The sequence below is a fragment of the Balaenoptera borealis genome, assembly GCF_965194805.1.
Source record: "Balaenoptera borealis genome assembly, chromosome: 5".
NCBI classification, from domain to species: domain Eukaryota; kingdom Metazoa; phylum Chordata; class Mammalia; order Artiodactyla; family Balaenopteridae; genus Balaenoptera; species Balaenoptera borealis.
The window spans coordinates 123,631,713-123,658,843 of record NC_138862.1 but is presented as its reverse complement, the minus strand read 5'-3'; the positions used below and the strand labels follow the sequence as shown (position 1 = coordinate 123,658,843).

At 34.4% G+C, this 27,131-nt stretch overlaps 1 protein-coding gene across 8 annotated transcripts in view; it reads right to left on the bottom strand.

Moving 5' to 3' along the window:
• Positions 1-27,131, bottom strand: part of XRN1 (5'-3' exoribonuclease 1) — a 99,497-nt gene that overhangs the window by 37,547 nt on the left and 34,819 nt on the right. For all 8 annotated transcript variants that reach the window (XR_014245136.1, XM_082393764.1, XM_082393765.1 and 5 more), the window contains exons 17-27: positions 26,616-26,736; positions 26,427-26,525; positions 22,319-22,422; positions 19,897-20,028; positions 17,835-17,997; positions 17,015-17,128; positions 14,814-14,912; positions 12,260-12,375; positions 11,600-11,746; positions 6,188-6,277; positions 5,663-5,798 (exon numbers count right to left, since the gene is read on the bottom strand). Coding sequence is in view for 7 of the 8 variants with exons in the window: in XM_082393764.1 (XP_082249890.1) it covers positions 5,663-5,798; positions 6,188-6,277; positions 11,600-11,746; positions 12,260-12,375; positions 14,814-14,912; positions 17,015-17,128; positions 17,835-17,997; positions 19,897-20,028; positions 22,319-22,422; positions 26,427-26,525; positions 26,616-26,736 (1,321 nt within the window). In the remaining variant the exon portion in view is untranslated. The remainder of the gene's footprint in view (positions 1-5,662; positions 5,799-6,187; positions 6,278-11,599; positions 11,747-12,259; positions 12,376-14,813; positions 14,913-17,014; positions 17,129-17,834; positions 17,998-19,896; positions 20,029-22,318; positions 22,423-26,426; positions 26,526-26,615; positions 26,737-27,131) is intronic.

Here is a 27,131-nt window from a genome sequence, read left to right as displayed (position 1 = left end):
CAATACACTGATGAACATAGATGCAAAAATCCTGAACTAAATACTAGCAAACAGAATGCAACAACACATTAAAAGGATCATACACCATGGTCAAGTGGGATTTATCCTAGGGATGCAAGGATTCTTCAATACACACAAATCAGTCAATGTGGTACACCACATTAACAAATTAAGGAATAAAAACCATATGATCATCTCAACAGATGCAGAAAAAGCTTTTGACAAAATTCAACACCCATTTATGATAAAAACTCTCCAGAAAATTGGCACAGAGGGAACCTACCTCAACATAATAAAGGCCATATATGACAAACCCACAGCAAGCATCATACTCAATGGTGAAAAACTGAAAGCATTTCCACTAAGATCAGGGACAAAACAAGGATGTCCACTCTTGCCACTCTTATTGAACACAGTTTTGGAAATCCTAGCCACGGCAATCAGAGAAGAAAAAGAAATATAAGGAATACAAATTGGAAAAGAAGAAGTCAAACTGTCACTGTTTGCAGATGACATGATACTATACATAGAAAATCCTAAAGATGCCACCAGAAAACTACTAGAACTAATCAATGAATTTGGTAAGGTCGCAGGATACAAAATTAATGCACAGAAATCTCTGGCATTCCTATACACCACCAGTAAAAAATCAGAAAGAGAAATTAAGGAAACAATATCATTTACCATCACAACAAAAAGAATAAAATACCTAGGAATAAACCTGCCTAAGGAGGCGAAAGACTTGTACTCAGAAAACTATAAAACACTGATGAAAGAAATCAAAGATGACATAAACAGATGGAGAAATATACCATGTTCTTGGATTGGAAGAATCAACATTGTGAAAATGACTATACCACCCAAAGCTATCTACAGATTCAATGCAATCCCTATCAAACTACCAATGGCATTCTTCACAGAATTAGAACAGAGAATTTTACAATTCGTATGGAAGCACAAAAGACCCTGAATAGCCAAAGCAATCTTGAGAAAGAAAAACAGAGTTGGAGGAATCAGGCTCCCCGACCTCAAACTATATACCACAAAGGTACAGTAATCAAGACAATATGGTACTGGTACAAAAACAGAAATATAGAGCAATGGTACAGGATAGAAAGCCCAGAGATAAACCCATGCACATATGGTCACCTAATTTATGACAAAGGAGGCAAAAACAGTCAATGGAGAAAAGACAGCCTCTTCAATAAGTGGTGCTGGGAAAACTGCACAGCTACATGTAAAAGAATGAAACTAGAACACTCCCTAACACCATACACAAAAATAAACTCCAGATGGATTAAAGACCTAAATATAAGACCAGACACTATAAAACTCTTAGAGGAAAACATAGGAAAAATACTCTTTGATACAAACCACAGCAAGATCTCTTTTGATCCACCTCCTAGAATAACAGAAATAAAAACAAAAATAAACAAATGGGACTTAATTAAACTTAAAAGCTTTTGCACAGCAAAGGAAACCATAAACAAGACAAAAAGACAACCCTCAGAATGGGAGAAAATACTTGCAAATGAAACAACAGACAAAGGATTAATGTCCAAAATATACAAACAGCTCATGGAGCTCAATATCAAAAAAACAAACAATCCAATTAAAAAATGGGCAGAGGACCTAAACAGACATTTCACCAAGGAAGACATACAGATGGCCAAGAGGCACATGAAAAGATGCTCAACATCACTAATTATTAGAGAGATGCAAATCAAAACTACAACGAGGTATCACCTCACACCAGTCAGAATGGCAGTTATCAAAAAAATCTAGAAACAATAAATGCTGGAAAGGGTGTGGTGAAAAGGGAACCCTCCTGCACTGTTGGTGGGAATGTACACTGATACAACCATTATGGAGAACCATATGGATGTTCCTTAAAAAACTAAAAATAGAACTACCACATGACCCAGGAATCCCACTACTGGGCATATACCCTGAGAAAACCATAATTCAAAAAGAGTCATGTACCACAATGTTCATTGCAGCTGTATTTACAATAGCCAGGACATGGAAGCAACCTAAATGTCCACTGACAGATGAATGGATAAAGAAGATGTGGCGGGCTTCACTCGTGGCACAGCAGTTAAGAATCCACCTGCCAATGCAGGGGACACGGGTTCGAGCTCTGGTCCAGGAAGATCTCACATGCCGCGGAGCAACTAAGCCTGTGCGCCACAACTACTGAGCCTGGGCTCTAGAGCCCGCGAGCCACAACAACTACTGAGCCCACGTGCCTAGAGCCCGTGCTCCGCAGCAAGAGAAGCCACCACACCACAACGCGCACCACAACGAAGAGTAGCCCTCGCTCACTGCAACTAGAGAAAAGCCCACGTCCCAAAAGATACCCAATGCAGCCAAAAATAAAATAAATAAATTTAAAAAAACCCACCTTTCACTTCATAAAAGAAAAGAAGATGTGACACATATATACAATGGAATATTACTCAGCCATAAAAAGGAACGAAATTGAGTTATTTGTAGTGAGGTGGATGGACCCAGAGTCTGTCAATAGAGTGAAGTAAGTCAGAAAGAGAAAAACAAATACCGTATGCTAACGCATAAATATGGAATCTAGGAAAAAAAAATGGTATGGATGAACCTAGTTGTAGGGCAGGAATAAAGATGTAGACATAGAGAATGGACTTGAGGACACAGGGTGGGAGGGGGATGCTGGGGTGAAGTGAGAGTGGCATGGACATATATACACTACCGAATGTAAAATAGTTAGATAGTGGGAAGCAGCAGCATAGCACAGGGAGATCAGCTCGGTGCTTTGTGATGACCTGGAGGGGTGGGATAGGGAGGGTGGGAGGGAGGCTCAAGAGGGAGGGGATATGGGGACATATGTATGCATATGGCTGATTCACTTTGGTGTACAACAGAAACTAACAGTATTGTGAAGCAATTATACTCCAATAAAGATCTATTAAAAAAAAATTAACAGGGAAAAATATACTATGTAAAAAAAAAAAAAGTGAGAATACTTTATAACCATTGCAATCCATTACTATGATTTACATTAAATATTTTCAAAAAGTGAATTCTTACCTGATAGGAAAAATGGCAGCAGTTTACTTGTAATGATAGTCACCTATTTTTAGACCATAGCTTATGGACATAAGTACAAAAGGGCACAAAACAGCCCTAAGCTACAGAGTCTATGTACTATAGAGTTCTTGTATTTATATACTGTAAAATGCTCCAGCCTTTAAACAGAGTCTATTTTCTTTTATTATAGAGATATTTCATTTCTATCTATCAATAAATACTGAGTTCTATTTATGTGCCATTTATTGATTTAGGTACTGGAGATAGAACAGTGAACTGTTCTATTCTAGTTGAGGGAGACATACAAGAAACAAACTAAGGGAAAAAAAATAGCCATGTTTAAAGGTAAAAAGCATAGAGGAAAATCAAGCAGAGAAGGGGGATCAGCAGTGTGGGGAGAGACTGAAATTGTAAATAGGGTGAAAAGTGAAGGTCTTACTGACAAGGTGTCTATGTTTCCAAGGCATAGCAGACTAGAAGTACTGATAGAGTACAACTGGTGCCTACTGACAATAGCAAGAAAAAAGAATATGAGAAAAGATTTAAAGTAATTTAAAAAAGCAGACACAAGAACTGTGCCTGGAGGACTGCATATGAAAAAACAACCCATATGTTCTAACACATCCCTAGGCGTTATTACTATAATTACAGCATTAATTAGAAAATATGGCATTCAAACCTGAGTCATTAGGCAAATTAATAGACTATGGCATTTTCACTATAGGCCCCAACCCACAGCTACTAAAATGAGAAGTTCTGGGGAATGACTACTGAAAGTGTGATCACCTGGGAGCTTGTTAGAAATGCAGAATATCAAGAGCTGCTCATCCTAGAGCTACTGAATCAGAATCTGTATTTTAACAAGATCCCCCAGTGATTCATTTGCAAAGTTCAAGAAGTACTGCTCTGAGGGTGGAATCCAGAATGCGTGTTTTTTAAAAAGCTCCTCCAGTAATTTTGATAATTAGCTGAGTTTGGGAACCACTGTCAATAAGAAAACTAGGGATACTTTTAATGATGACCCTGCATTAAAAAGAAAAGTTTAAATTATATTCAGAATGTTATGTTCATTTTTTAGTTTTTTCTCCTTCTTTTCTTTATTACCCTAACATTATAACACTGAAAAGGGAAAAAGAAAGAGTCACTCATAACTGGTCCTCCTTGACTCATTAACAGGCTTAATAAAAAAGTCCTGTCTTATCTATATGTACATACATTTAAAAAATGTTGTAATCAAAATAATAGACTACAACTTTGTATGTGTATCTTCAGTTTGCAAAGTAAGAGGAGAATGTGTAAAACATTTTATAAAGCTCTGCATCCAAATGGGATCAAATAAAATTTGAGGGCTTAAAGTTATAAACTTTTGTTAAGTAGAAAACTCATTTCAAAAACCATACTGGACAAATAGACTTTACAATGAAAGACATTAAAAAGAAATGCAGGCTTTCTATCCTCAGCTGAATATCATTAACCTTTCAAAATATCAAACTCTTGGCTCTGAGCCTTACATTTTTTCTTAAAGAGTCATCTAGTGGTGATTTTCCAGACCGAATTCACAGCTCTTGAGCATGTGATAAGAGGATTCAAATAATAACAGCTAAGTATTATTAAGCATTAATAATAGCTAGGCATTATTAGGAGTTTATATTAACTCAGTTAATTCTTTTGAGGGCTATATGAGGACTATTTTATTCTTATTTTACCAATCAGGAAATGGAGGCATGGAAAGGTTAACTATCTTGCCTAAGGTTTTAAGTACTGAAAGAGGGATGGGGGAAAATGACGTGAAAGACCAGTTCTTAACTTACTCTGCTATTAGTTCAAACAAGAGAGCACTGTGTTAGGAAAGCAACATCATTATAATAAAAAGGCAAATGTGTGAAAAATAAAATTGTAAGTTAAAAAAAGGAATAAAATTAACCCATTTTCTATTGCATCAAGATAGGGAATCAAAACAGATAAAACAGTTAAGCCTACACAGGTTACTGCTTTTTAAAATCAAGACATAAAAAAAGGATAGTTTAAGTGGGATTTCAAAAATACTTAGTAACTGAATGAGTTTATCAGTGGGAAACAAAAGTGAAATAAATATAATTTTTATGTTCTATAAAAACATGAACTGTATCTTTTAAAGAACTTAGAACAGGAAAGAATAGGGAATTAACCTTATTTCTCAATCACAAACTTTCTATTGACTAGACTCAAAAAATATTAATTCTTAAAATTAGAAACACTACAAGGACATAAAATTTAAATGCTATGGCTTTAGGGACTCCCCTGGTGTTCCAGTGGTTAAGACTCCATGCTCCCAATGCAAGGGGCATGGGTTCGATCCCTGGTCGGGGAACTAAGATCCCACATGCCACAGGGTGGGGCCAAAAGAAAAAAGATGTGCATTTATATTTATTTAGACAAACTTAATGGACACTGGAAAAGGCTGGAATATTTTTTTAAATTACAGAATATTTTGACATAATTTAGAATCATTGAGTATATGTTTTATTTGATTGAAATACAAATAAATTATTTGTAGGATAACATACAGTTCATTTAACTTCAAATCTCGTCAATAATCTTCGTTATTGAAAATTAGTACCTTGCACTTTTCAACTTCTTCTTCAATTTTCTCAACAATAGCTGCATCCAGAATTTGTAAATCACAAGAAGAACGAGACAAAGTACTGACAGGATGTCCCTTTAGCCAAGTAATAATTTCTTGAACTTTCTCAGCACTATATTAAAAACAATAATTTTTTCACATTAATTGAAACTTTCTGAGGGTTTATATAAAAGGCCTGATATGAACTTTCTGAGGGCTGTGAATTATAAAAGATATCAAATATATAATTAATCACAACACTTAATTGGGGCTAATTATAAATCCAATATAAACATGGACATGTTATTTCTCAGTAATTAAAAAAAACCACAAAAATAAGTTTAAAAGTACTTTACTGATATAAATGAAATAAAAAATTATATTAAGATCTTAAAGCAAGAACAAAACAATACAAAACCCTCCCCCCAAAAGTAATATAAATTCTTGATAAACTAACTACTACCCTTCAGTAGAACCACTAAGTTGAACTATGCAGCAATAAATCTCATAAATTTTGCTTACCCATTCTCATTTTCTCCAGGCCAAATGTCGTCTTCGTAGAACACATCCTCTTGGCTATTTTTGGCTATGTAACTAAATAGTTCTGGAGCTCTAGCCAAACAAACAAAAATACTGCTTTTAAAAATATGGCTAATTTCATATAAACTTCCTATCAAATTTCTGGATCCTAAGGGGATATATTAAATATATTGAGGACTAATTATGTACACATATAAGGGATAGAGACCAAAAGATTGAAAGTATTCATAGGCCCTCAAAAAAAGATGAGGGAGAAATGATTCAATTCTTAAGTATAATTAAACTATGATTACTTATAAACTTCAATCACTGACTCTATCCCTCTTAGACTATAATGACAGGTGATAAATGGACAAAAATAATGTATACAGGTTCATTTTCTAGTTTTCACAATAAAGCTAGAGCACTCCACAAAAGAGCAAATGAAAATCCATTAAAAGTTTCTTCTGATATTCCTCAAAATTTCATTGTTTTCTAACAGTGTACTGTAGTACTTTCAAATACACGTAGCAGACTGAACACATGTGCTTACTTCTGCTCCCATCCTAGCCTGCTAAAAGAATAGTAAAGTAGGAAAAAGGGCATGGACCTATAAAGACAGATGAAGAGAGCAGCAGAGAATCTGATAGTACAGGTTGAGTTAACAAAATTTTAGAAACTGAAAACTGAATAGATAAGTATGAACTGACTTGACAGATAGGAATAAGCTGTACCCTAAGTCACCAGAGTGGGAAGTCAACAAGAAGCAAGTTGACATGAACTGTGGAAGTCTGCAAAAGCTCAGGAGATACGGGCTCCGTACATTTTGATGCTGCAGTATGGGGTGGGTTTAACAGGCTTTTAGTTGAAAATTTTGTATAATAAGCAGTTAGGCAGTCGCCTCCACCTCAGCGTAAATCCTGTAGTTTACTTTCAGAGAGGCTAAATAGGGGCTGCTCGAGCCTTGGGTACTCCAGGCACAGGAAACTGGATGGGTGGGGCATGAGGAAGAGAGGATAGGTGCCCTACTGAAAACAGGGGATCAATGAAAATATAACTACTATACAACATGCCACTAGGAAGCAGGCTAGGAAGTATAACGTCTTTAAGAAGCAGACTCTGAGATGGAGATAAACATGGAAGAAGTTTATTAGTGTGTTCTGTGGAAACAACACCTGTGGAAGGGAAGGAAGGAAGTGGAATTGGGCACAGGGAGAAGTTGGGCTGTGGTTCAATCTTAATGAACTCCTTGGCCAGTAGCATAGAGATCTCAAAGTAGGATGGCTCCTCAGACTTATCCTGAACTGGGGCAATCAGGTTGGCTGAGCCTTTACATCTTCTTGTTGATGAGGTATTGGATGTGTGGCTGTTGTGGCAAAGGGACATAACTTTAGGTGAGGCAGTTCTCTTCTGTCGGGCAATTCCTGAAAAGGCTCACTGCTGAGGGCTGTGAGACAGCAGCATTCCTGCTGCCCAGGGAATAGGTCCTGAGTCGTGAAGAGACATCTGGGTGTGTACCACAGTATCCACTATGTAATGAGACCCCCTTTCTCTGGTTAATTTCCAGAACACTGGAAGTCAGTTTTGTTCTCCATATCTGTCATCCAAGAAAAAGGCTGTAGAATACCTTTCTGGGAAAACTACCCAGCTCAAGAGAAAAGATATACATATAGGTAGTGATATTCGGAGATGCTCTGCTGAAACAGCCAAGCCCCACCAGAGAAGCCTCACTGAAGCACATTAAATTTCCCGTCAGCTTTTTAATCACTGAATAGTAAATGTGGTAAGACACTAAAGAAGCACCAGACCAAAAAAAAAAAAAAAAAAAAACTTTAACATGAAAGGAGAGATCAAATCAAACAGAAAAGGAAAAAAAAGCAATTTGTAGTAAACAGAAAATATTAAGAATAGAAGAAAATCTAGATTACTATCTTCAGAGAAATAAGACATTTCATTCATTATAAGAACAAGATGTTATAAAAAAGGAATGCCAGAGAATAAGGACACACTTCTAGAAATTAAAAATGATTAAATAAAAAATAAGTTAAAGCTGAAGAAATCTCCCACAGAGTAGAACAGGAGTATAACAATACAGAAAACGGATGAAAAGGGATAAGAAAATTAGGAGAATTAATCCAAAAGGTCTAACATATATCAAAAGGAGTCCCAGAAAGAGAGAATGACAACAACAAAATGGTGAGGAGGAAATTATCAAAGAAATAATACAAGAAAGTTTCTCAGAATGGAAGGGCATCAGTTTCAAATCTGAAAGGGCTGACCAGCAAAATAAAAGAAAAAAGACCCATTCCAAGGCACACATCTTCACATTATTAAATAGTATTGGTGAAGGGAAGATTCTAAAAAGATTTCTGAAAATGAAAAATAGATCATGCACAAAGATTAAGAATCAGAATAACACAAGACTTCCTGACAGCAAGGGAAACACGAGAATGGAGCAGCGCTTTTCAAATTCTGAAGGAAAATAATCTCCAATCTAGGATTCTAGACCCAGGCGAGCTATCAACCAAGTATCAGGGAGGTTTCAAGAAATTTCCAGACATGTAAGCTTTCTCAGGAAGCTACTGGCATAAGTGCTCCATCAAAATGGAGACATAAATCAGAAGGAATAAAGCATGAAAGCCAGGAAATAAAGGAATCTTATGCAGAAGAATGGTGAAGGGAATTCCTAGGATGATAGTAAAGAGAAACTTGAATGAAAGCTGTACAACAGCCCAGGAGAGCAATTAGTTCACACTGAAGCAGGAAGAAAGACAGTTTTAAGAGGAAGTATACAAGAAGAAAACGGAACTGAGAGGTCACATGATTTGTTTGACTGTATTAAGTTTTCAGCTATGGCACAGAGTTTGGGGCCGCATTAGTTACGTGAACATAGATAAGAAACAAATGAATAAACAACACAGACAAAACAAAAATGTGTACAAGAAAGGAAATGCAATACTCTACAAGATCCAGAGGTGACCATTTACATTATCTTAATCAACTAAACCTTAAATACAGATTTAATTTAAAAAATTGTGATAAAACTATAATGAGAGGGGAAACGTGTTCACGTGTGTAGGGAGGTAAGGGAATGGGGAGTGGGGCTGGTAAAAGAAAGCTAAAGCTTCATCATTCATGGTAAGAAATCAATGCATATGTCAAGTTGAAAAATCAAGAAAAAGCAGTCTAAACATGACATTTTTAAGGAAACATGGGGGTAAATAGAAGAAATTATCTAAATTTTTAGATGGTAATATGCAGGTGAAATGTGTCTCCCCCACCCCCACCCCAACATAAGACATACTGAAGTCCCAACTCCTAGTACCTCAGAATCGGACTTTATTTTGAAATAGGATTTTAAAAGAAGTAATCAAACTAAAATGTCATTAGGATAGGCCCTAATCCAATATGACTGGTGTCCTTATAAAAAGGGGAAATTTGGACACAGAGACAGAAACAAAGGAAAGATGATATGCAGCAAAGGAAACCATAAACAAAACGAAAAGACAACCCCCTCAGAATGGGAGAAAATATTTGCAAATGAAGCGACTGACAAGGGATTAATCTCCAAAATACACAAACAGTTCATGCAGCTCTATGTCAAAAAAATAAGCAACCCAATCAAAAAATGGGCAGATCTAAATAGACATTTTTCCAAAGAAGACATAAAGATGGCCAAAAAGCACATGAAAAGATGCTCAAATCGCTAATTATCAGAGAAATGTAAATCAAAACTAGAATGAGGTATTACCTCACACGGGTCAGAATGGCCATCAACAAAAATTCCACAAACAGTAAATGCTGGACAGGGTGTGGAGAAAAGGGAAGCCTCTTACACTGTTGGTGGGAATGTAAGTTGGAAAAACAACTCTGGAGAAGAGTATAGAGGTTCCTTAAAAAACTAAAAATAGAACTACCATATGATCCAGCAACCCCACTCCTGCGCGTATATCTGGAGAAAACCATAATCCGAAAAGACACATACACCCCAATGTTCACTGCAGTACTATTATTTACAATAGCCAAGACATGGAAGCAACCTAAATGTCCACCAACAGAGAAATGGATAAAGAAGATGTGGTACGTATATACAATGGAATATTACTCAGCCATAAAAAAGAATGAAATAATGCCATTTGCAGCAACATGGATGGACCTAGCGATTATCATACTAAGTGAAGCAAGTCAGACAAAGACAAATATATGATATCACTCATATGTGGAATCTAATTTTTAAAAAAATGATACAAATGAACTTATTTACAAAACAGAAACAGACTTACAGGTATCCAAAACAAACTTATGGTTACCAAAGGGGAAACGTGGCGGGGAGGGATAAATCAGGAGCTTGGGATGAACATACACCCACTACTTATAGAAGATAGATAACCAACAAGGACATACTGTATAGCACAGGGAACTCTATTCAATATTCTGTGATAACCTATAAGAGAAAATAATCTAAAAAAGAATGAATATATGTATAACTGAATAACTTTGCTGTACACCTGAAACTAACACAACATTGTAAATCAACTATACTCCAATAAAATTAAAATTAAAAAAAAGATGATATGAAGACACATAAGGAGAAAACCATGTGAAGATTGAAGACTGGGGTGATGCATCCATAGGCTAAGGAACAAAACTCGCGAGGCTACAGGAAGTTAGGAGACAGGTATGGAACAGGTCCTTCCCTAGCACCTTCAGGGGAGGCATGGCCCTATCAACATCTTCATTTTGGACTCTGGTGTTCAGAACTGTGAGACAATAAATTTCTGTCGTTTTAAGCCACCCAGTTTGTGGTATTTTGTTAAGGCAGCTTTAGGAAACTAATACAGGGATCCTCAAATATAAGAAGGTTAGAAACCAGTGGAACAATGGACAGAACATTCAATTGTTAATCAGAAGTAGAGCATTTCCTATGAATCGTTGACACCAACTCAGTAAATCTTGGTACTCAGATTTCTCATTTTTATAACGAGGAGCTGAGACTTGATTTCTTAGACTATTTCAGCAATAAAATTCAGTAATTCTAGGATAGTAATCTATTGTCCAGCTGGAGTTTTAAGAAAATTCACTATGCCAAGAGTTGTTTTGTTTATCCGTATCAATCCTCTTACTACTGACACAGACATGCAGAGTAGTGAATAACTGATGATAGTAAGTTAAGGAAATTTTTAATTAAAAGGAGGCCAATTCTCATCATCCTTTCTAATTTTGAATAATATAAGTACAGTATTTTTCTACTCTATTTTAACTAGTGGCTATGATGCTTCACGACACTAAATTAAGTTTATATTAACATATGTCACATTTTACTAAAAAAGGAAACATTTTTCTTATCAGCAAGGCAAAATAGTTACCACATTCCTACGTTTCTGGATGCCCAGTAGGATCCTGCTAGGCACTTACCTCTCCAAGTACTCTGCAAGAAGTTGTTCTGCTGCAGATGAATACATCCATTCACTTCCAACTTTCTTAGTATATCCAGGTACCTCCTCATTTTTTTTGTTGAATTTGAGATTCAAACCCACATTTGCTTTATGGTCTCCATGAGGGCTGAATTTAAACCACACACACACATACACACAAAAGTTTTAAAATTTTGTTCAAAGAATAAAAAGCTTTGCTTTCAATTTTTAGAAAAGTTTAGTCTTGATTGGTTTCCTACGTTTTAGTTATCATGGTTATTTCCAAAGTAGCAGTAGTGGAAAAACTAGAGGAAAGGCTTCAAAACCCAAGTTAACAAAGCATACAAATAGATTATGTAATTGAGAGGAGAATGAAATAAGGAAATGCAGGGGAATATATAATTGAGATTCACACACACCTTCTGATACCTTTTTTCAAGGTTCAATTTGTTAGCTGCTAAAAATAAGAACTGTCTTTCCAACCACCTAAAGCATGTGCCATTTAGATAAAAGATCACCATCAGAGGAATCTATGCATAATTTTTAAAGAAAATTCAGAGCAATTAATAAGAGAAAATAAATACTGAAATATTAACCATTTTATCTTTATTATTTAATTTTTTTCTGCCACTTTAAGTAAATTTCTCTAACATAAACTTACTTTCTCCTAGATCCTCTTCCAATAAAAATACTTCCTGTAAACCTTGAAACAAGGTATCCACTCACTCCAAGGCGACTGGCCAACACATATCCTGGGTTGTACTTTATAGAATATTTCTTTAAATATAAAAACAAAAAGGTCAATTATGGAAACACAAAGCATTAAAGCAGCATTTCTTTACCTTTAAAATCTGGAGACAAGACATCACTAACATTTTGGATTGTGGCAATGTAAGGATTCTCAAAATAAGTGACCTATTACCCCCCACCCTGCTTTTTTTTAAAGGATTTCTAGGCAGAATATTTCTGGCTCCTCTCTCTCCTTAAAGAACAGAATTCCCAAGGATGAATGAAAGGGGGAGGAAACATACAGTTTGTGAAACTGCCTCAAGAAATAAACTCTACAGTAAGTACTAAATGGCAAACTCTGTAGGCAAGAACTATTTTTTAAAAATTAATTTTCATATTCTAAGAAGGACCTGGTGAAGGAACTGGTAAAATACCTGGGAAAAACTGAGGTCTTGATAATTATTACATTGAATTAAAACATGAGTATGTCATCAAAATAGTTGCTACTGAGCAAAACTGAGTGTCCTTCATATATAGATATAAGTAATATTTGTTTCCCCTAATCATTTATTATCATATGAAAATAAGTATGAATAGGCTCATAATTAATACACTGTTAATATAATTCAGTCAATGAAATGTAACCTTTATTTGTGTACTTACGGGAAGAAACTATGAAGACAGTCAAATTAAAAAAAAAATTATCAGATCATACAATTTTTAACCAGGAAGCAAATTACTTACAAATCCAGTACCAATTATGGTAAGCTACCATATACTCTTAACATTATGTATGTAATAATAATAATACATACTTATTTTATACGGATTTCATATACTATGTTCATGTAAATGAATATATAAATATTATAAATATACTATATTTAATAAATTATACAAATATTTTATATTCTTATTTCATGGGAATGTAAGGATATTTTATCATCAGCAAAGCAAAATTTACAGAGATTGGTAAGGAATTATTTTCCACCATTATTTTTTTAATGATCATGTCTACAATGACCCCTAAATGGATAAATTTTTTTAGTGGCCTGGAACATAAAGTCACTATTAAAATACATTAATATGCTAGTAAAGAATGCAACACAATCAAAAATATTATCAGATTTAGAAATAATTTCAGAATAGAAAGGAAGAATTAAGGCAATAGTTCTCTATCACAGGTAGTACCACTTTTCTAATAAGCATCTGAAAATGTGTTGAGGCACATTCAGTTACAATAATTGACACAGGTTAAGAACACTTAGTGTCCAGGGACCAAGATGCCAATTGTCTTGCCATATACAGGGCAGTCCTATTTAATACATAGTAGTCCTGCTCAAAATACAATTAGTACTCCTTTTGAAAAATACTGGATTACGGTATAGTTAAAGTTAATTAAATCACCACAAATATCCTAGAAATTATAAAATAAAAAGTAGAGAAAGAAGGCTTGAGTAAAAGATAAAGAAGATATGTAAAGAGAAAGAAAGTATACTGGAGAAGGTATGCCTAGCAACACTGTACCCTTAGAATTGGGGAGGCTCTGTCAGATCTAAAAAAAGCCAGGGATGAAGCAACAAGTTCTTCTGCCTCCACTGACTCCCAAAAAGAGTTCCAGCTTCTTCATCTAAAGGGCCACTCTCCAGATTTCCTGACTATGCCTTCTGAATTATTTCTCCAAAAGAGACCTGATGGCAAGACTTTAGGGACTTCTCTGCTTTCCATAAAGGCTCCTCATGGGTATGCTGATGCCTAATGCCTTAAATTCATTTCACAGGAAATAAAGTTTTAGATTTTTACTACTAGCAAAAATAAAATATAAGTAGCAACGGTTGGCTGAATGTGAATTAATTTCAGTCAAGTTAATTATCTAATCAATCAATAAAAACAAATGACAGATATCGGGATCATCCCCTTATTTTAACAGAGAAAAATAAAAGGGTGCCATGAACTTAAGTGCAGTTTCCCAATTTTCTCTAGGGATTGTTCATCTTTAGCTGAGTAGAGACATATAACCTTTGCAAGAAGGTCATTTGTTACTTGTAACTAAAAATGCAGACCTTGATTAATTATGAAAGGTTTAAAAAAAAACCCAAGTCTATTCCCAGAGGGTATGCTAATCAATGTGCCACTGGGAATTCCCTGGCGGTCCAGTGGTTAGGACTCCGGGCTCTCACTCCTGAGGGCCTGGGTTCAATCCTCGGTCAGGGAACTAAGATCCCACAAGCCACACTACCAACCATTAACAACAACCATTATAGATTAATAGTGGGATTTCAGCAGTTTTTTCCCCCAAAGATTTGCATGAAGTTTTGAGCACAGATTCCACTTATTTTTAACTAATATTAGATGCAACTGTGAGAGAATTTAATCAGTGTTAAATAAAATATTTGCAATAATTCAAAGGAGGGACCAAAAATATCCTTCTAACATTTTTAAAGGTAATCAATTCTAAATTAAATAATACGGACTATGGTACTCACATGCTGGTTTTGTATTAAAGCATCAAGATTGGGTTCACATGGAATACTGAAGACCACACGAATCCTGCCTTCTGTAATCACATCCCTCGAATCCTGAACCTTGGAGGGGAAAAAAAAAAAAAAATCCCAGTATGTTTTAGTCTCTTTCACTACATTTTATTTACTTGTTTTTCTACTTATTTGAATAGTGTTTATTATTTCTGAAATACAGTAAGACAATAAAAGTAGATAGTGGAAATTTTCTTCGAATTTGTAAGTGGATGTGCTTATATTATAAATTTGAGTCATTGTACCTTGCTTTAACCAGTTGTTAACCAGCCTTTCTAAAAAAAATTAACTTTAATTTGCAAATAATTTCAAACTACCAACAAGTTGCAAAAATAAAACAAGTCAAAGAACATTTACCCAGATTCACCTATTATCGACATTTAACTCCATTTAACATTTGTGCTCTATGTGTGTATTTACATACACATAATTATTTTTTTAAACTTTCTGAGGGTATATTATATATATCATGTCATTATCCCTAAATATTTTGGTGCAAATTTCCTAAGAAGAAGGATATTATATTACCACAGTACAGTTATTAAATACATAAATTTACGACACAATACTTTTATCTAACCCACTGTCCATATACCAGTTTTGTCAGTTGACCTAAAAGTGACCTATATTTATAGAAAACTCTTTACTCCCTCTACTACAGGATCAGGCAAGGATCAGATATTGCATTTATTTGTCATATCTCTTTAGCCTCTTTTAATCTAGAATATATCCAGAGCCTTTGTCTTTTACACACTGACATTTTGAAGAATATAGTTCATTCCTCCCTCTCTACCCTGACTTTTTAAAAACATTTCTACATTTGAGATTTGTCTAGTGCTTTCTCATGATTAGGTTAATGTTATATATTCTCAGCCAGAATAGTGCACAGAGGATGTGTCCTTTGTAGGGTATCCCATCTGGAGGTACATGGTGTTCATCTGTTCCTCACTGTTATATTAATTTTGATCATACAATCAAGATGTTGCTTAATTTCTTTACTGCACAATTATAGTTTTTTGTTTTCCTTGCAACTAAATAAACAATCTGTGGGGAGACACTTTCTAAGACCATGAAAATATCTTGCTCCTGGTCAAAAATTCCCCTTAGATTTAGCTTCCAATGATGATTGTTGCCTGATTCAATCTGAATCATAATGCTTGCTAAATGATGGTTTTCCAACTCCCTCATCCCCTCCACAATTATCCTTGAGATGATAATATAAGCAAAACCCTTTCCTTTCTCCATTTATTTACCTATTTATTATCACTATGGAATCATGCATTCCTATTCCCCGTCCCTGATGGTTTATAATTCAATATGTACTCTATTATTTTGGTACTTAAACAGTCCCAGATTTGGCTGGTAGGAGCCTCTTCAACCTGGTTCCTGTGTTTGTGATATGCTCACATCATTCTTGTGAGTACCCCCTTGCTTTCCCACATAACTAGAGGTTCTAGGCTCATCTTGTACTTATTCTGCCTCAGCCATTTCTCTGAGAAGGCCAGTTCCTTTTAGTGGGATATGGTGATAGAGATCAAGATCGGAGTGTTACATGCTACCAGGGTGTCTTTGCTTCCAATCCTTATGAACAAATAGGGCTAGAAAATATATGTATGTATAGGCACATATGCATTCATTTATCTACAAACATACATAAATATACCCATATACATGTGCCTATATACATACACATACACCCGTATAAAGTATTTTAGCAATCATGAGTTCACATTAATACCTCCAATTCTAATCTGTCCCCACAGGTTCTTTCTTGCATTCTCCTGTTCTATACTTACAAGTACCTTTTCCCATGTAAGAGCTGGAGTTTCCCAAAACATCAACACATTTATAAATTCATCAACTCAATAATACATTGAAAATAATTTCAGAATTGCTTCATCCATACTACCACAATAAGTAAACCTACGAAAAAAGAGATTAGAATCTGAATTCTTCTTCCACCACCTCCTGATCTCAGTGTGCTCAACACTAAAGATATGTAGCCAAATATTGTGTTTATAAATTAGATGAACTCTTTCTTTTTTCCCCTTCAGTATTACATTTTATTTTATGCCTAAATGAAGAGAAGTTAAATAACTGTATTAACTTGAAACCATAAAGAAATTTAATTAGTAATAATAACAGGTACTAACTTCTCCAGTGCATCCATAATAGGGTGTTCCCAGCATAAAGACCATACTTCTCGGAGGAAACAAGTCATCCAATGTTTTAATATTGGAGAAACGGGAGTCAAAAGCTCGGATGTCCTATGTAGAATGAAATATAAAAGTGAATCATCACAGTCAAAATTTCTATAGACTGCATATCAAGATTTTTTCCTATGGGATTATGACTATGCTGTCTACAAACGTCAAATGTAAAGATTTTCTACATAACAATACCAGAATCTAAAATTTATTATCTCCTTATATGCCAGACACTTTTCTAGGTACTTTACACATTTATTAGTTCATTTCATCCTGAAGACAACCCTCTGTGGCAGAGACCATTACTAGTCCCACTTTATAGATGAGGAAACTAAAGCACAGAAAGAAGGTGATCTTGCCCAAGGTCACATGGCTGAGAAGTCAACTCAGTCAGTACTCTTAATCACTATGCTATACTGTTTCCCCCAAATTACATGATCACTACATGCATTTAAAAAACTTTGTCCCCTTACAACATCTAAGATCACAAATACAAAAGCAAATGCTTTTTGTATTTACTAATTTATTTAAAGCAAACCTTTTTTGAGAATAAAAATAAATAAATACAAAAGAAAAGCTTCCTAACCATACACAGAATGAGTGTCTGAGCATGTTATACTCCTTTTAAACACTACAGTATTTTGCAAATTACATTAAATGATAATATCTATTATATATTGCTGCATATTAATATGATATAGTGTTTTCTTTATACAGTGTGCAACAGTGTACATTAAGATAGAATTGAGACCTGATGGAGACTTACTTGGACAATAGTTTGATAAACAAATGGAAGAACTTGTTTTGACCACTGTTTCTCTAGACGGACTTCACCATTTTGATTTATTTGATATTTATGACCTGTGAGTAACTGACCGTATACAACTGCAGATGTTTCATTTATTATTATTCCTTTTCTTCTCAGGTAGCTCAAAGAAAAAATAAAAAAGAAATATAGATGTGTATGAGTGTGCATATATTCTAAGATGATAATCACATTCAAACTACCAACTCATAATCAAATGCTTAAATAAACTTTAAATAAATATGCTAGCAGTTCTGAGTACCTAACTTAAGACTTTTTGCATTATCCTGTGGCTACCTTTCCCAAAGTCTGTAAGATTAAATAAGAACTCATAGAGTTGTAAGAAACTCCTGTGTTTCATATCCACTAGGCTGGCTATAACAAAAAACTGAAAACAAGAAGTGCTGGGGGACTTCCCTGGTGGCGCAGTGGTTAAGAATCCGCCTGCCAATGCAGGGGACACGGGTTCGAGCCCTGGTCTGGGAAGATCCCACATGCCGCAGAGCAACTAGTCCTGTGCCACATCTACTCATTATAGAAATCATAATTTTATTTTTGTATATGTGTTTATACAAATATATCTGTATTATATAATATATACTATATATAGTTACATAGTATATAGTTAAATAATGTTATTATATATACATATATTTTATATAGCAAAATTAAAATTATGGTGAAAAAACCAGATATGTTCCCTACCCTTATGGAGCCTAATATCTATGAAAAGAGTCATTAAAGTAACCACACTCATAAATTTATTATTACGATTCTATTTATGTGCTATAAAAGAAAATTCAGAATGATGTGAGCTATGACAGGGGTATCTAACTTACACTACTGGGAGGCCAAAAATGCTCCACTTCTCCCCCTGACAGCTATGTTCATCTCCTTTTATGTTGGATAGCTTTTCATGGTCTTTTTACATATTTCCTGTTTAATCATCTTTGAATAAGGATATTATGGCCTGGTATTAGCCCCTATAATTGTAGAAGAGGTTATCTCCTTGAGTTCCCATTTATCAATGGATGCTATTACAGTTTAAACAGGAGGGCTGATGGATATACATTTATAACACCATTTCATGTGCCACTGCCAGTTTCTATTATTCTGTTTTGGTTTAGGGAATTCTAGTGTTCGGATGAAAAAGGAGAGGTACTGTTAGGGTGGGATCATGGGACACAAAGCACCCTGCAAATCAGCATTCCAAGGAGGGTTAGCTTCTTCCTTACTTGGTTGGTATAGACCTTGCATTTCTGAATTCAGAGCATAAAGGACTTGGGTGTAGGGAGGGTAGGGGAGTAGGGAGGAGGGAAGGGTGAAGAACAAAGGAGAATATGCCCTCCTATTTTTATTAGTTACAAGTGGCCAAGAAATTCAATGGCCTTATGGTTAGTGAAATTAACTCTCAAATTCAGGCAACTTATGAACTGTGTATTCCTAGTGTAAGTGATTATGTCTTTTCTTTCTTTTTTTTTTGTATATCATGAAGTATTTTAGTGACAAACTGGGCAAGGCTCTAACTGCTGCTAACCAGATTTTATTTTAAATAAGAACTCATTTCTTTTTTAGACCATAAAATGAAGATGCAGTCAGTATTCAGAGTAATCACACTAAGTGGAAAATAAGTTAAAAAATAAGTACATGAGGGGCTTCCCTGGTGGCGCAGTGGTTGAGAATCTGCCTGCCAATGCAGGGGACACGGGTTCGAGCCCTGGTCTGGGAAGATCCCACATGCCACGGAGCAACTGGGCCCGTGAGCCACAATTACTGAGCCTGCGCGTCTGGAGCCTGTGCTCCGCAACAAGAGAGGCCGCGATGGTGAGAGGCCCGCGCACCGCGATGAAGAGTGGTCCCCACTTGCCGCAACTAGAGAAAGCCCTCGCACAGAAACGAAGACTCAACACAGCCATAAATAAATAAATAAAAGAACGTGAATTTCTTAAAAAAAAAAAAAAAAAAGTACATGAGACCACCACATTCTAGTTCAATGACATGAAATACTATTTATGACACTCACTATTCTGAAATTCCTTGTACTTCTTTTGTCCAGTTAGATTGTTCTTTGTCTCCAAGATGGACCACTTTAGAGGGTGGTGCAGTTCTTCCCAAATAAAGCTTCTGTGTTCCTGCAGGTTCTTCCAAGTAAAACCTTAAAAATTAAAATTATATTACCCCCAAATTTGTGGTTTAATATAGAGTTCTAGTAGTGTGAGTCTTCAAAGTGAAAAGATTTTTCTACATGGTACAACAGCAAAAAACCAAAAAACAAAAAGCCTCCTTTTTTTAAAACTGTAATATGAATTTCAGAACAAACACCTGTAAAAAATTTTAATCAAAATTTAAAACAGATTACTATTCTTTCTCTATAAGAAATTAAACTAAATACATAATAAAAATATAAATTTTTAAAGAATTAATACTCTCAAATTCAATAAAGTAGTTTTGCTAAAAAAGTTTAACTTGATTCTAATCAAGCCACTATACCTAACTCCCAGTTTACAGGAAACATGTGGGATGGAGGACCAACTTAAATGACACTAAGAGGAAATAACTAGGTAAATTCAGAATTCTACAAAATAACTGGCTTGGACTTTAAGAAAAAAGGCAGGGAAGTAAGTTTAGCCAGGTCCTAGGATATAAACTCAACATACAGAAATCAATTATATTTCTATATACCAGCTGGGGAAACTGAAATTGAAAACATAATACTACCTACAGTTGCTCCAAAAAATTTTAAATACTTAGGTAGGTATAAATCTAACAAAACATGTACAGGTTCAGTATGCTGAGGAAACAAAATAGTGATAAAAGAAATCAAAGATTAAAATAAATGGAGAGATAAATGGATCTTCATTTATCCATTTGGATCAGAAGACTCAACATAGTAAAGATGTCAAATCTCCACAAATTATAAGTTTAGTACAATTCCTATCAAAATTTCTCAAAGATTTTTATAAATATAAAAAAATTTATTCTAAACTATATATAGAAAGGCAAAGGACCAAAAATAGTTAAAACAATTTTGAAAAATAAAAAAAAAAGAAGGAATCGCTCTACCTAAGGTTAAGACTTACTACATAGCTACAGTAACAAGACAATGTGGTGTGGGCATAAAAAATAGACATAGAGACAAATGGAACAAAACGGAGAACCCACAAGTAGACCCATACAAATATGCTCAACTTATTTTTGACAAAGGTGTAAAAGCAAACTAATGGAGGAAGGAGAGTTTTTTCAACAAATAGTACTGGAGTAATTCAATAGTCATAGGTAAACATATGAAACTTGACCCAAACCTCATACCTTATATAAAAATTAATTCAAAATGGATCATGGATTTAAATGTAAAAGGAGAAGGTAAAACTGTAAAACTTTTTGGAGAAAATCTTCTTTGGGACCTAGGGCTAGGTGAAGAGTTCTTAGACCAAAAGCACGATCCATAAAACTAAAAACTGATAAACTGGACTTCATCAAAAAGGCAGGGGAACTGAATTTTGATGATTAAAAAAGAACGTTCAAGATTCATACTGGCACTGACTTCTCATCAACCAAATTACGCAACAAAACACAATTGAGATGCGTTTGCAGAGATCTAAGGAAAAAGGATTAGGCCTCTAACTCTAAACCTATGCATGAGAAAAACAACAAAAAAACCCTTTTGGATATGTAATAACTCAGAAAACATTAACATCCTCACATTTTCTCTGAAAAAAAAAATTACTTTAGAAAGTTCTAGACATGAAAAATAACAAAAGAACAAGATATCAGACCAAGTAAAAGATGACAAAGAATAGCTTGTCTAAATAATCACCGATAAAATGATTCTGAACTTGAATAAAATGTTAAGAAATTATTTTTAGAATAGAAGATACGTGTTTTTTAATATATTACTTAAATGAAACCTGGGAAAGGCATGGAAAAGGTAAGGTTACATATGCTATTTATTCTTGTCAGAAAGAGAAATATATTTGCTAATTTATAATGATAACCGGTAGAAAAGAATTAGGATACAGAACTTCCAAGCTACTGAAAGGAAAAGAAGGTAAAAGGGAAAAAATAATATATGCATCTAAAATATATACATCTCAACATTGTAAAGCAACTATACTCCAATAAAAATTTATTTAAAAAATAAAATAAAATACTAATAAAAATATATGCATCTAAATTATATGCATCTCAACATTGTAAAGCAACTATACTCCAATAAAAATTAATTTAAAAAATAAAATAAAATACTAATAAAAAAATATGCATCTCAAGGTATGTACAATAAACTGTCAATAGTGGTTGAACCTGGAGTGGTATGATTAGAGGACTTTCATTTTCACTATAGAGTGTAAATATTTTACAAATATTATATTAGTTAAAATGTATGAATAAAAGCCAACAAATAGCAAAGCACATATAAACTTTAAAAATTATAAATAAAATCTTACTTAGTTTCTCCATCTGATACACCAACAACTCTAGCTTCTTCAAGATGAGGCCAATTAACAAAGAGAGACTTCCCGAGCACTGATGAAGCTATATTTTCTACACTCTTAAAGTAAAAGCAGAAAAGTTCATTCATGTTTTAGGTCCAAGAGAGAATTTTACAGAGGTAAAATTAAATAATTAAAACTGGCTTGTGTTTATAACAGTGTATTTAAAATCTATAAAAACCATGCCTTAATAATTAAAACAGATATAAAATATTATTTGATGGCTCAGGCCAATTATTCCCTATTAGTAACTGCTCTTCTCCGCTTTATTCCCACTTAATTATTCCATCCACTTGAATTCAGTTTTTAAAATTTCTTTTCTCTAAGTTGTGCCTTTATTGCCAACTACTCTTTGTCTTTCTAGTACATTTTCCAGGATTTCTGTTCTTTTAGATTTTTGTTTTTTTCCCTTTCCTTTTAATTTATTTATTTTTATTTTTATTTAAAATTTTTTTTTGGCCACGCCACGCGGCATGCAGGATCTTAGTTCCCCCACCAGGGATTGGACCCTAGCCCCCTGCAATGGAAGCATGGAGTCTTAACCACTGGACCGCCAGGGAAGTCCTCTTTCTTAAAAAAAAAAAAATAATTTTCAGTTGTTTTTACTTATCTGCCTTTATTCTTTAATTTATTAGGAATCTGTGTAAGTTTACCAACTTTACCTTCCCCTCTGCCAATCTCTTCTTATTAGAAGGGAACTATGACCACCTTAAAAGTAATTTTCTGCAGTATAAACATCTCAACCCTAGGAAGCTTGCCTCCTTCTCCTTTTTTCAACAGCACTGGCAGTTATTAGTGAAGGATGGCCCACTGATTTTAATCCTAAATGAAATTACTTGGCGAGAAAACAGGTTTCAGTAAAATCAAACAGAAGAACACTGACCTATAATGTGAGTATTACTGTTCACAATAATAGCCAACATTAGTAGAAATAATGTTCAGCAAGAAACCTAGGTTCTTAGTTCTGCTGCTAACTAGCTGAGTGAATGTCCCTTTTCCAATCTCCATTTAAGTTTTTTAATTTGTAAAATTAATGAGCTGGATTAGTTGCTTCACAAAATTTCATCCAGTTGTAAAATTCTATGATTCTATTATTCTCATGATTATCAGCTTATTTTTCTCATGGAAACTGAGAAAAGTGAAAAGAACAGCATAGAGGTCTAGAAAAGGGCTATTATTATTTCATATCAAATAATCAGATAGCATAAAACAGAATCTAAAAAACGTAATTCATTTCAGTTTGTGGTTGGTATAATTAAATAAGAACACTAGACTTATTTCAAGTTAGAAACCACAGGTCCAAAATTGGGTTCTGCCTCTCTTCAGCTATGGACTCTTAGGCAAATCCTTTAATCCCACTGAGTCTGTTTTCTTTTATGAGAAGAAGTTATAACATCTACCTCACAATATTTACTTAAGGATAAAATAATATACAGAAAAGCTTTTGTAAACTATAAAATGCTGCACAGTTGGCCCTCTGTATCCATGGGTTCCACATCTGCAGATTCAACCAACTACTGATGGAGAATATTTAAAAAAAAAAAGAAAAAAACTCCAGAAAGTTTCAACAAATGCTGGCAACTATTTACATAGCATTTACATTGTATTTACAATTATTTATATTGTATTAAGTACTATAAGTAATAGAGATGATTTAAAGTATAAGGCAGGATGTGTGTAGGTCATATGCAAATATTATACCATTTTATATAAGAGACTTGAGCATCCACAGATTTTGGTATCAGTGGGGAGTCCTGGAACCAATGCCCCATGGATACTGAGGGACAACTGTAAAAATATTCTGTATGGAATAATACCTTAAGTAAAAATTCTTAAAAGGAAACATTATTATTATTATTATTACTGTTGGTTAGACAACAACTTTGTGGTAGAAAGTGAAGGTGAAATATAAATTTTGATTCACACTTTTTCTTTTCATTATGCTTAATCATTATTAGCAAATACTTCTTTAACAAATAGAGATGACTATTTTTAGACTTTTGGGGGTAACTTTTTATTTTATTTACTATATTTAGACATCTCTTACAGTGAACATACAAAAGAATGACTACTCTGATAAATAAAACAAGTTTCAACATTAGAACTAGGCTCCCTTAATTATCCTTTTCCCTTCTATACATCTGTTTCTAATTTCATTCTCCCATACTTCCCTTCATTTGAAGGAAAAGTTGTCCTTCTTTCCTAGATTAATCCTTTCCTGTAAGCCCGAGAGGCAATCCATTATTACTTCACATCCTTTCCCTCTACAGTGCCTTTAAGAGCTCCTTTCTTTAGCTCTACCTCTCTTCTTTTGTACGGATTTGCTAAATGAGCTGCCTCTTCTTTACCTACAGTTATGTTTCTAGCCCTCTTTTCAATGATAAACTTCTTAACCAAGGGCTTAAGACCTGCTACCTCGACTTCCCACCTAACAAGTCCCGGATTAGTACTTAGGAATTGGACTTCTGCCTCCAACAACCTACGGGAATGAAATTCTCAAAGTCCAGTAATGATGCCCAAAGGACAAATTCACAGACCTTATTTTAGTTTTCACTCTTCTTGAACTGTATGTACCATCTACTCCATGCTTCTGTGACACTACTAAACATGGGAATTATTCTCTTTCTTCTCTGAACACTATGTAACTTTTACTGGTTCCTTTTCCACCCTTTCCACCCATGGGTACTTCCTCATGCTGGGGCCTTGAACCCTGAGAATTCCCTTTCTTCAAGGAAATGAGCCCTGAGGCCCCAGCCATCACTTCCTTGCTAACGCCCTACATATCCCTATTGCCTTACAAGCTCTAGCTCCAGGTATTCAACTTTGTATAAGTTGCCTTTCTTGACTGAAGTTTTTCATCTGAACCACAGAACACAAAAAACAATTTTGACTACGTATTTCCCCAATTCTTCCAAGGATGGTACATAACTAGTACCATTCTAAATGCACAAAAGGTAAATTAATCTATTATAAACGAATGGATGACTTAGGGCAAGAGGGCTTAAACCTCTTGTGGAACCCTGTTGAGAAAGGCTGAAAGGGCAGCTCCAGTTAAATGTCCTAGCACCAACTTAAAATTCTATTACTGATCATTAATCCCCTCAAGCCAGTGCCTCTCCCATTTTAACTTCTTTATTCCAATAAACAGTAATTGTTTTTCAGTTAATTAGTCTGATATCTAAGAGTGATTCATATTTAATATTTTCTTTTTCTTTTCATCCCCTATTTTTGAACAAATGATGAAACTTGTGAATTTTATTTAGTCCTGTTCATCTAGATCTATTAGCACTTCCACAGTTTATGTCCTTATTGTCTAAGGCTTCTATAACCACAACCTCAACTTGCAGGCTTTTCCATTTTCTTCCATTTCTCTTTTATGCACTTTAGTCTACTATATTGCCACCAAACTAATCTTTATGAAAATACCAATTTTAAGATAACAGTCATGAAAAAATAAGTCCAAACTCCTTAGCCTGGTATTCAAGGTCCTCCATAATCTGGCCTCAATCTGTTTTTTTCAACCTTATCTTCCACTATTCCCCAACACAAGTCCTCTGCTTCAGTCAGGTTTATCTATTCCTTCTCCTCAAATACATCACATTTACTCCAAAAAAAGAAAAAGTATTAAGAAAAATTTCAGACAAACAAAAAGGTTAAAAAAAATAAGATAATGTATCACATTGATTTTTTACTATAACTCCCAGCTCATGTTACTCTTTTCAACTGGAATACCTTTCCCCTGCTTTTTCCTCTTTGTGATAATCTTTCTTTTAGCACCCAGCTCAAGCCTATTCTCACCTACAGATCTGTACTTAATATTTAGCTCACACGGCTCATCTCCTCTTCAATTCCTACAGCATTTTTTTTGCTCATTATGTCACAATTATGTGACACATTATGTCACATGTCCTTTAATTTGTGTAAATGTTTCTTTACTTTATCCTTATTTCCTGTGAACTTCTGGAGTTACTACATGTTATACCACTTTGGAAAACATGTTGCAGCTAAAACAGTTTTACGCATAATAAGCACCAAAGAAATATATAATGAAGAAAATACTTACAAGTTCATCTGATTCTGCATTCACTAAGATTTCCAACATCATGTTTTCTCCACGACTGCTTTGCTGGAATACTTGAACCCCACTTTTCTTCAAAAAAAACTTTAAAAGAAGTCATAGAATTTAATTTTTTCTCCATAATCACTTCACATTCAATAAAGTGAAAAAATTTTGAACTAAATAACCACTGACTTTGTGTTTGATGTGTTTCAAAGTAGGAAATCCACAGAAATATAATGCCTTCTGGTCAACCCTGGTTATTTTGTTTTTGCTTATGTCTACACGCCAAGCATCTAATGATATTATTTTATACCTAGAAAATAAATGGAGGCACTTAATTTAAAATTCATACATTACAAGCAATCACAGGTTTTCAGCATTCCCTTCAGTATTTTCCAAGAGTCCTCCTTGCTTTTAACAGGAGAATTAACAATTCGTCCTTTAAGACAAAGAAAATATAGAGCAGCAGATTCTTCGTTGGTATTGAACCAGACACAACCATGCCTGTAAGATACTGAGTGGACGTTCTTCCCATTAATTAAAAAAATATATATATAATATATAAAAAAATATATAAAATATATAAATTATATATGTATATATACATGATTTTTATACTAAAGGAACATACAAAACATACTACAAATCTCTATATCCTCCATGTTCCAAAACCCAGAATGGAAAATAAACATTTTATAATGTCTATTT